General features: G+C 42.4%; 1 protein-coding gene across 1 annotated transcript in view; it reads right to left on the minus strand.

Moving 5' to 3' along the window:
* The window catches only part of LOC103265684 (hydrocephalus-inducing protein homolog), a gene marked incomplete at its 3' end in the record, with an annotated part of 243,165 nt that overhangs the window by 47,723 nt on the left and 185,549 nt on the right, over positions 1–9,893 (minus strand). Inside the window, exons 49-54 of the mRNA XM_021715156.1 lie at positions 9,628–9,846; positions 7,838–7,998; positions 4,821–4,918; positions 3,805–4,012; positions 2,417–2,629; positions 1,567–1,705 (exon numbers count right to left, since the gene is read on the minus strand). Coding sequence (XP_021570831.1) covers positions 1,567–1,705; positions 2,417–2,629; positions 3,805–4,012; positions 4,821–4,918; positions 7,838–7,998; positions 9,628–9,846 — 1,038 coding nt within the window. The remainder of the gene's footprint in view (positions 1–1,566; positions 1,706–2,416; positions 2,630–3,804; positions 4,013–4,820; positions 4,919–7,837; positions 7,999–9,627; positions 9,847–9,893) is intronic.

Here is a 9,893-nt window from a genome sequence, read left to right on the forward strand (position 1 = left end):
AGAGAGATGGAAAGAGAGAAACAGAGAGTCCCAGAAGGAAAGTCCAATCTCAAAAGATGCCCTATTTTTTTTTTTTAAAGATAACTTGAATGAGTCTCTTTGTGATAGATCAATCAGGACTGAATGGAAGAACAATGGCATTTAGCCAGAAAGGTTGGCAGGTTAACATGCATGGCTCATACTAATGCCAGGATAATGCAAGAGAGTTTCAGGAGAGATGTTCTAGAAATGCCTAACCTCAATGACACTACTGTCATTCAGAGACCAACATGATCCTGGATGACGGACTCTGTAACTTGACTCTCCTGGAATCAGACCCAAGTTTGATACATTTCTGGGCTTCATTGGCGGACACAGTTGAAGTAGGATTGTGTCTATTTTGGACCCAGCTCCTGGATCCAGCCATATTTAACTAGATGGTCTGGGCATTTACAATATGTAGAGATGAAAACTAGGCAGAGAGTCTACAAGTATTATTTGGTTTGGGAATTGGTAAAAAAATATTGAGGCTGGGTTTGGTGGCTCAGTCTGTAATCCCAGCACTTTGGGAGGCCAAGGCGAGTGGATTGCCTGAGCCTGTGGGTTCCAGACCAGCAATGTGGTGAGGCCTAGCCTCTACAATAAATAAAAAATTAGCCTGGCATGGTAGCATGCATCTGTAGTTTCGGTTACTTGGAAGGCTGAGGCAGAAGGATCACCAGAGCCCAGCAGGTCAACGCGGGGATGCCCTCCAGCCTGGGTGACATAGTGAGACTCCAACTCAAAAAAATAAAAAATATATTAAACTAGTGATCAACATGTAAGATAGGGAGATTCAGATAGAAATTTGGAATTTTAACTTCTCCCATAAAGTTCAGGAGAGTTGGCCAACCTGGGCTCTCTTGTCTGTGTGGCGTTCTTTGTCAGAAATGAGCTGTGGGTAGCCAGCCCTGGTGTTCAGCATTCCCTACAATTGTCCCCTTGGCCTGCTTCATTCATTTTTGTGACCTTCCTCAAGGCATCTGAATTCATAATTTTTGTTTCTTTGATTTATTTCTGTCTTCAAGATTTTCTGTAGAACTTGTTGGACATGGATCCTACAGATCTGTTTTGGTCAGCAAGTTCATATTTCTTTAAGTCTGATCCCCTGTCTATATCACTGTATAAACATGTAGGTCTAAGCCATGGGACATGGCTCCACTTTTATGTTTTGCCCTTTGGTCTGAGCAAGTAAAGACACATCAGTATTCTTTCACTGTTTTCAGCCCCTTTGACAAAGATAACTCTTTACTTCAACTTTATGAGTGGTAGAGTTCCCAGACATTGGTGTTCCATTATCTTTTGCTGCTCGAATATTTTCAGTTTTTAAAAACTGCAAATATTAGAGCTCTCTGCTTCTCCACGGCCAGCCAAAAGAGGTCATGTCTATCTTATTTATCAGTATTGCCCAATGCATATGGTAGCCACTAAATAAATACTTGTTGATTGATGTACCCTTAGGTGGTACTCCCTAATCCCACCTACTGTCTAGTAGAGATGGTTAGAATGAGCTAAGCCTTGGGCTGAGTGGTCCTCGTCTGCACACACCTCAGCTTTCTTTTCAGGGTGGATGAAACCCTTCTCTGTTAGACATGTGAAGGCTGGAGGGTTCTGGAGACTTTCGACTTCATCAGTGATCCAGCAGAAGGAATAGGTGCTATTAGTCGGGTTCAGGATTGTAAAGGTCCTGTCCAAGGAGGAAGAATTGACAGAAGAGAGTCAGAGAGGGTACTAAAGATTAAGGGAACTTTCTTAGAACCTGGCCCTAATGTAGTCTCCCATCTGGGAACTGCTCCAAACATTTGGTTACTATACAAATGAAAACTCCATCTGCTCTAGGGATCCAAAGTATGCCTGGGGTTTTGGATTTTGGAGTAACAATGCTGCTAAGGGTATATCTGTGCCAATGATCCTCTGTGGTCAAAGTGGTCAGGGATTATACTTTTATGTCTTCCAAAGTTTCTCAGTGTCAACACTAAGGAGACAGAATTCAGCCTCCTTAATGTAACAGTTCTCTAAAGTCAGATCTCTAAAATTCAGGTCAAACCCCAGGATATCAAGCCTGCTTCCAGGAATATGTCTGGTGCACCTCTCTGAATTCTTCTGAGTTCTTTAGAAGGATTGTGAAAAGGCGTAAGATGGAGTTGATATATCCAAAGTGGAGTCATTTTTGACACTGCCTTGTTCTGTCATAGTCTCTTAACATCACCTAGCTTGCCCTCTAATCAAGGACAGAACTGGTTTCTTAGAGGTAGCTATTGATAATTGTTTTACAAACCCTCCCCAGCTTGTTTTGTATTAATTAGCTTTTCTATTCCAAGTGTTTGCTTTTCTATTCCAAGTGAGGATTTTGACCTAACGGATATGAATTCAACCAGTGCAAACCTAAGCAACTCACCGGAGACTCTTCCCTCCTATGCCCACAGTGGTGAACTCAATCACTCGGGTGTTTGGATCCAGAACTCCACCACCAGGCCCTCGGAGGTCTGGGTTACGCCGATGACCACTGATGTAGTCTGACTCTTTCAGATCAAAATGGCAGAAGGGCAAGAAGCTCCGCCCTTTTGCTACCAGGACCGGACCTTGCTCTCCAGGTGGCAGGTTTGGAATCCTGAGACGATAAAGTTATTGCTAGTTATGATTTATTTTGTCATCAGTTGTTGCTTTCTTCGTTGGTTGGAAATGAATATTATATTCACTGACATGTGAGCTCCATGGGAGTAAAGGTTTGGTGAGTCTGTCTTGGTCAACAGCATCACTCAGTGCCCTGCATGCATGAATGGGTTGAGTATAAGGAGCCTGAATTTGGCTCTTTCTGTAGGCCTAAGTATGGCTCCAGGTTACTTCCTCCATCAGCAGTGAGAAAATCTCCCTGCTGTAAAATGAGCACAGTCTTATCCTCTGGGCCTTCTCATAAGCATTTAGGGGGATAAGAAAAGTGACCTGCAAAATTCTATAAAAGAAAGCTCCTTGTAGAAGGTGGACTAGATATGAGCAGACCATCAACCTCAGGACTGAGCTGAGGTGGCCTATGTGTGGGAGGGGTCTTTGTGGTGTGACCGTAGAGGTTCAAGGAGACTCTGACAGCTCACACAGGTCTTTGCCACCCTAGGTCATGGCCCACAGGATTCTTCAGTAAGGCGGGTGTTGCTCTTCAAGTTTTCTTGGAAAGTAGTTTCCTGGGAGTGGGCACCACATCAGGGACTTTCATTGTCAAATGTCATTGGATTAATTTTTCTCTCATTATTATATACCAGGCCCACCAACTCCACCACCTCCATCACTACCTGTTTATTGTGTTTACTGTCTGCTAGGCACTGTTCTAAGCTTTTTACTTGAATTAACTCATTTAATTATTTCCAACAATTCTACCAGGTGAGTATTGCTATTTGCATTTTATATATTCTTTATAAGAAACCGAGTCTCAAAGAAGGTACTAGAATACTTTCCCAAGTTCGTGCTTGTGCAAGCACTGGAATCCACCTGGTTGTCACCGTTCTATTGCTTAGTAGAATCCTACATGTGGCCAGGAAGGGGGAAGTAGGCAGGGGAAAGCATCTGAAGAGGGCTGATGAATAGGACAAAGACCAAATTCACTTTGTTCCCTGGCCCTTTCCAGTCTTTCTAAAGGGGAAAGTGTTATTTTGGGGTTGTTTGAGAGGTCTAGGGCTGGGAAGAATGGTGGCAGTGGTTGGACAGTAGAGGGCATGAGGTGCAGAGCGTTGCACCTGCGAAGAAGGGGGTGCCTAGCAGATAGTAAACACAATAAACTCTACATTTCCTTACTGGCAGAAAAGGTTGCTCTCAAAGTCTCCAATGTCCAACGGGGAGAATTTCACTTTGAGCTTCTGAGTCTTTCCCACAGGCACGATGCCCAAAGAGGGCTCCACAGAAAAGGGCAATGAGGAACTCTCTGTCCAGTGGTCCACGGTGCTGTCAAGAGTGCTGCCCGTGTGCAGTGTTCCCTGGCTAAGCTGGTCTTTTTGAGTGAAACCTGAAGGGAGGGGGGAGGAGACAGAAAGTGGGTGAGAGTCTGCATCTGCAGCAAGAGGCAAGTGGAAGGCTGCCCACTCATGGGTCCTTAGGGACCCTCTGTGGGGTCTGTGGGCTCACCTTTTGTAGCAGGTGTCCTTAACCTTGGACACTAGAGTTAAGATACTGGCTCATATATCTCACAGGAGACTCATGGAAAATATTTCTATTTATTTCATAAAGTTTTAAAATTTGTTTTGTTTTGGCTCAAGAGGGTGGGTCAAGAAGGTGTCTGCATGTTTTCTGCCCTAGAATAGTGGTCTGCAAACATAATTTTTAGAAAATCATTGTTCTAAAGTAGGGGTTTACGATCTGGAGGCCCATGGATATGAGCCCACTCAAAAGGTTTGCAAATCTCTAAAACTGAAATAATAATAATGGTGATGATTTGCCTATCAGGTGTTGGGCCCCTTTCTAGGGCTTCACAGGTATCAAATATAAACTTGGGCATGGGTATGTATTTTCCTGGGAAAATGGTTCATAACTTTCATCAGTTTCTCCAAGGGGTCTATAATCTCTCAGAAAGTTAAACCTAAGAGACAAGGTTCCTAGTAATCTGAGAAATGGAGCATTGGTCTGGAGGAGGAGCAGGGTTCAGGCTCCAGGAATGCGAAGGTCAGCTCTGGAGTCTCTCAGGCTCATGCTCTGCTCTGCTTTTCCTTAGCTACTTAGGAGGCTGTCTGAGCAGTGCTGGCCTCTCCATAAACAAGACCCTTTTTTAAAACTGGTGACTCAGGTCAGGCCCTGGGTTTACTTGTTATTGCCTTTACCTTGGTTTTCAGGCATTGCAAAACTGACTGCCTTTGAATTGTCTTCGGAGACCCAGCTGAATTCCAGCTGCACATGTCCTGAATTAATCAGGTCAAACCTGCAAATTGATCAGGAAACAGATTTGATAAATGTCCTGTCTGCATGTCCATCTATGCTGTTACTTAACTTTTCTTTAAGTCACTTTGTTGCTTAAATTTTTTTTTTGAGTTGGAGTCTCACTCAAATGCCCAGGCTGGAGTGCAGTGGCATGCTCACAGCCACCCCAGCATTGATCTGCTGGGCTCAGGTGATCCTTCCACTCCAGCCTTCCAAGTAACCAGAACTATGGGTGCGTGCTACCATGCCCGGCTATTTTTTTATTTATTGTAGAGACGAGGTATCACCAAGTTGTCCAGCCTGGTCTCGAACCCTTGGGCTCAGGCAATCCTCTTACCCTGGCCTCCCAAAGTGCTGGAGTTATAGGCTTGAGCTACCATGCCTAGCCTAAGTCTTTTTTCAAAGGCATGTTTAGAGAAATTTTGTCTGAAATCATGCATTTTGAGGTACTAGCTATATTTCCTGCTGAAATACATAAAATATATACCCAGTGATTAAAAGTAAAAATATCCAAATGTTTAGCACTTAAACATGGTGATGTTAAACTCATTTAAACACACTTAAACACATTTTGCATTCTACCAACACCCTATGTAATGAGGTTTCAGCACGCAAAGTGATCCCAAAAAATTCCCATGAGAGAAGAAACAAAATTTATTTCACATGACAGAATCACCCTCTGAATCACCTCCTACAAGAAACAATGCCCCTGTGATCAGAAGTCATTTATCCTGTGATGAGAAGCTGATGCCTTCTCTGACTGTGACCCAGACATGGATTTTTGTTGCTTGGAACTCAAATTCTGAATCAGCAGAGGTTTTTCTTGCCTCAAATTTCCCTGCTCTAAGACAAGAACAGGAAGACAGAAGCTTTTTCTGGAGTCACTTGATCACAGTAACAGCAGAAAAATGAAGCTTTGATACAAGAAAATGTATTTATCTGGTGTCAGATAAATAAATACACATGCCCTTCTTGGTTTTAGGGGACTAGTAAGGGTTGGTAGTTCGGGTGGGAGTAGGTCTAGAGTGCAGTGTAGAGATTAGATTTCCATTATTCAGTCCAGGTAGACCATGCAGGAACGCCTGAAACCAAGTGTTTGAACCACAGGGGCTTGTGTTTATTTTGTGAATCTATAAGCACTGGTGTTCATTCTAAAGATAACTTTTACAAAGTGGAGAAATCTCAGTGGGAGAGCACTTTTCATAGAAAGAGTTCTTAATTTAGGTTGGGGTTAGCAAACTCTTTTGTATAGGACCAGATAGTAAGTTTTTTTTTGGCTTTGTCTCTGCACTTACTGAGCTCTGCTTTTGTAGTGCAAAAGCAGCCACAGACAAAACATAAATGAGTGGGCATGGCTGTGTGCCAACAAAACAAGAACAGGCTATGGGCCACAGTTTGCTGACCCCTGCTTAGGTGAAGTGACCATCAGCAGCAAATCCAACTTCCTGATATATCTTTTGGTTCTATAGTAATTGGAGAGGACATTTGAAGTTCAACAAATACAAAATGAGTTGAATGAGTTAATTACCAGTTTTATACCATAGAAATGTGAGTGATTTACATTTTTGTCCTTTACATGTTGTACATGCTGCTATCTCAGCCTGGAAGGCCCTTCATTCTTTTTTTTTTTGAGTTGGAGTCTCACTCTGTTGCCCAGACTGGAGTGCAGTGGCCGCTCCCGACCACCGCAGCCTCGACCTGCTGGGCTCCGGCGATCCTTCCAGCTCAGCCTTCCAGGTAGCTGGAACTACAGGCGTGTGCTACCACGCCTGGCTAATTTTTTAAAAAAAATTTATTGTAGAGATGAGGTCCCACTAAGTTGCCCAGGCGGGTCTCGAACCTGCGGGCTCAGGCAATCCACTCACCTCACCTCCCAAAGCGCGGGATTACAGGCTGAGCCACTGAGCCCAGCTTGGCCCTTCATTCTTACTTCTTTACCTGTCTTCTAAAATTCAGTTGGGGACACCACCTCAGTTGGGGATACCACCTTATCTGGGAAGCTCTGTCTCGTCCCATATCTTGATCTGCTTTAGGTACTCTTCTGCTGCATGCATATGACATTATGCTTCAACTGACAATTCTGTGTCTATCCATTGCCTCACCCCACCCACAGGCTATTAGCTCTTTGAGGGCAGAGCCCATAGCATCCTTGGATCCCTGTGTCTGAGTGTGGGTGGAGGGTTAACATAGCCTTTTCTCATTTTCAAAGACAAATTTGACTTTGCATTGACATTCTAGCACTGTTCCCCTGGCAACCTGATAAAGGAGAAAAGTCAGCTGTATTATTAGGCGACACTGTGTATAGTAAAAATTACCCCTGAGTAGTAAAATATAAGTATATGGGGAGGAACCATGATTCCCTGGAGGGAAATCATGGCCTTGGGGCTCTCAGAATGTAGTGACTCTTGTAACTGAGGATGTTGTTTGCGGGGATCCTGGAAGTTATATCCATGCAGTGGTTATAAAAAATGTTGGTTTTTGTTGGATATGGGGTTTCTAAACTAAGATGGATCCCATACCCACTTGTGTGGGTATGATCTGGGCTGCCCTTTGGAGTGAGGGAGCAACAAGAACATATCCTGGGTGGCTGCATAGACTGCTGCAGGGACTATTCTCACTAAAATGAATTGCCTGATACACTCTTCTGGTAGATCATTTCCTGGACAATATCTTGGTTTCAAGTATGAACTTCAATAGCTTTGTGGGTCTGAATGTTTTATTGAAGACAACACTCTGGTGCATGCTACACAGATATCATGTCTGGAATATTCTGTCATAGATACTAAATAAATATTTGATGAATGAGCGAGTGAATGATGGAATGAAAGAGCTTCCCTGTCTAGTGTTGTGAGGCTTCTTTGCATTTATTTTTTCCTCAAGAATATTTCAGGAGGGCGTCATGAGGTTTTTGATGACTTACTCAAACACTCGAGTCTGGTAAACCAGTGTGTCCTTAAAGTGCACATCGCTCATTTGGCATTGGTATGAAGCAAAATCCACATTGGCACTGATATGAAGTTGTAGTTCTTGATAGTTTTCTTCTAGTACTGAGTGGGCAGGCTCAGGATCCATCTCTATCACCTGCATGTAACAAAGGCAGCTGTGTCCTCAGCGATGTGGAGCACAGGGGTAGACAAATTGACAATGGGATAGACTAGAGAGATTAGAAACCTCTTAAGCATACATAACATTTAGATACAGTATATGAGAACCAAGTCCCGGCAGATCACTAGGGAATCAAGAGGCTAAGCAAAAAACCAGATTTAGCAAGATTCTAGATGAAAAACGAACTTGGGTCCTTACCTCACAGCATACATGAAATCTGTGTGGGCTGAGGGCTTAAATATGAAGAGTAAATCTCTTAAACTTGAAATAAAGAAGGTGAATATTTGTCTAGGTTTTAAACATAAGACATAAGAAGTAATAAACAGAAAAGAAGGGATGAATAACTTTGACTATATTAAAATTAAGAACACTTTAATTCATTAAAAGATATATTACAGAAAGTGAAAAGATAAGCTATAAATTTGGTAAGGATATTTGTAGACAAATGGTATAAACAGAACAGTTGATCAAAAGTAAAATAACATATGTAGGACAAGTATTATATTGAAAAATGGGCAAAACACATGAAAAAGCATTCATGTAAGAGATCACTTGCATGGCCAAGAATCATATTAAGAAAAACTCCACATTATTAGTGATCAGGGAAATGCAAATTAGGCCCATAGTGAGACCATTTTCCATTCATTCAAATGATAAAAATCAAGAGGTCTGACAATGTCAAGTGTTGGAGAGGATGTGGATCAGTAAGATCTCTTTGCTGTAGGAGTATAAATTGGTACAGCTACTCTGGAAAACACTTGGGCATTATCTTGGAAAGTTAAACATCCACATAAGCAACGACTCAGCAATTCTATCTGTAGGAATATAAACTATTGTCAATGAAAACCATGTGAACAATAATGCTCATAGAAACACTGTCCACAACAGCATGACTCCAAATCATTTTCAAAAGAAGAGATAGACTTTTATATAGCAGTGAAACTGATACAGTACAGTCACATGCAACAATATGGATGATCACATGCAATAACCTTTTAAGAAATAAGTTAAAATGACAACTAAACAGTATATCTTTTAGAATGCACAGGCTAAAAAAGAAACAAAAAAATCTAGGGAGTGAACAAGGCAAGAGTCAAGATAGCGATTACCTCTAGAAGGGAGGCAGAGGGATGGAAGGCTGAGAACCACACAGGTAGCAAATGCTCTACTTCTGTGTTGAATGTGGGTTTGTCTCTGGTTATTACACTTATTAAAAATAAACCAACCAAGGAAGCGTGCACGGGTTAAAGATGAGATCCTGTTGTGAATCAAAGATGATGACTAATTTAATTATGGACGCCCAGGGGAAAAAGGAAACAACTAAAAGACTAGCCTTGATGTTTTTGATGAAGAAAAAGGTGAGAGTTATTCAGTTATCAAGACATAAGTGAAAGGTCTACCAATTAAGATGTGGGGTACATGTAGTATGGAATGCAGGTGGCATGTGTGCAAATTCAGTTTGACACATGAAATCAAGGTCAAGTAGAATGGAGACCTCTTCTTTTTTTCCATGAAAGAAGGAAATGATGAGACAACAAGCTTGAGAGCAGTAGGCATCCAAGCACAGCAGGCCTGGTCAGATTTGTACTTGATGTCCCCACTTACTTTTCGTTTTGAAGTGAACGTCCCAGGTGTGTTTCTGGACACATCCACCCACTTGATGGTGCGCATGCGGTCATCCCAGTCAGGGACCTTTTCTGCAGGAAGCTGAAATGTGATCCTGGAGAGCTTGCACCTGACTTGCATTTTCTTCAGGTTGATGGGTACATCTGACTTCATGGTTGCCACTATGTCCTTAGCACACCCAGGGTGGAGGTGGCCCATCTGGGGAAGAGCCTGGTATTAGCATTTTTTGAGAATACAATCTTTTT

The sequence above is a fragment of the Carlito syrichta genome, unplaced genomic scaffold (genome assembly GCF_000164805.1).
Source record: "Carlito syrichta isolate Samal-C Ts95f unplaced genomic scaffold, Tarsius_syrichta-2.0.1 Scaffold306751, whole genome shotgun sequence".
NCBI classification, from domain to species: domain Eukaryota; kingdom Metazoa; phylum Chordata; class Mammalia; order Primates; family Tarsiidae; genus Carlito; species Carlito syrichta.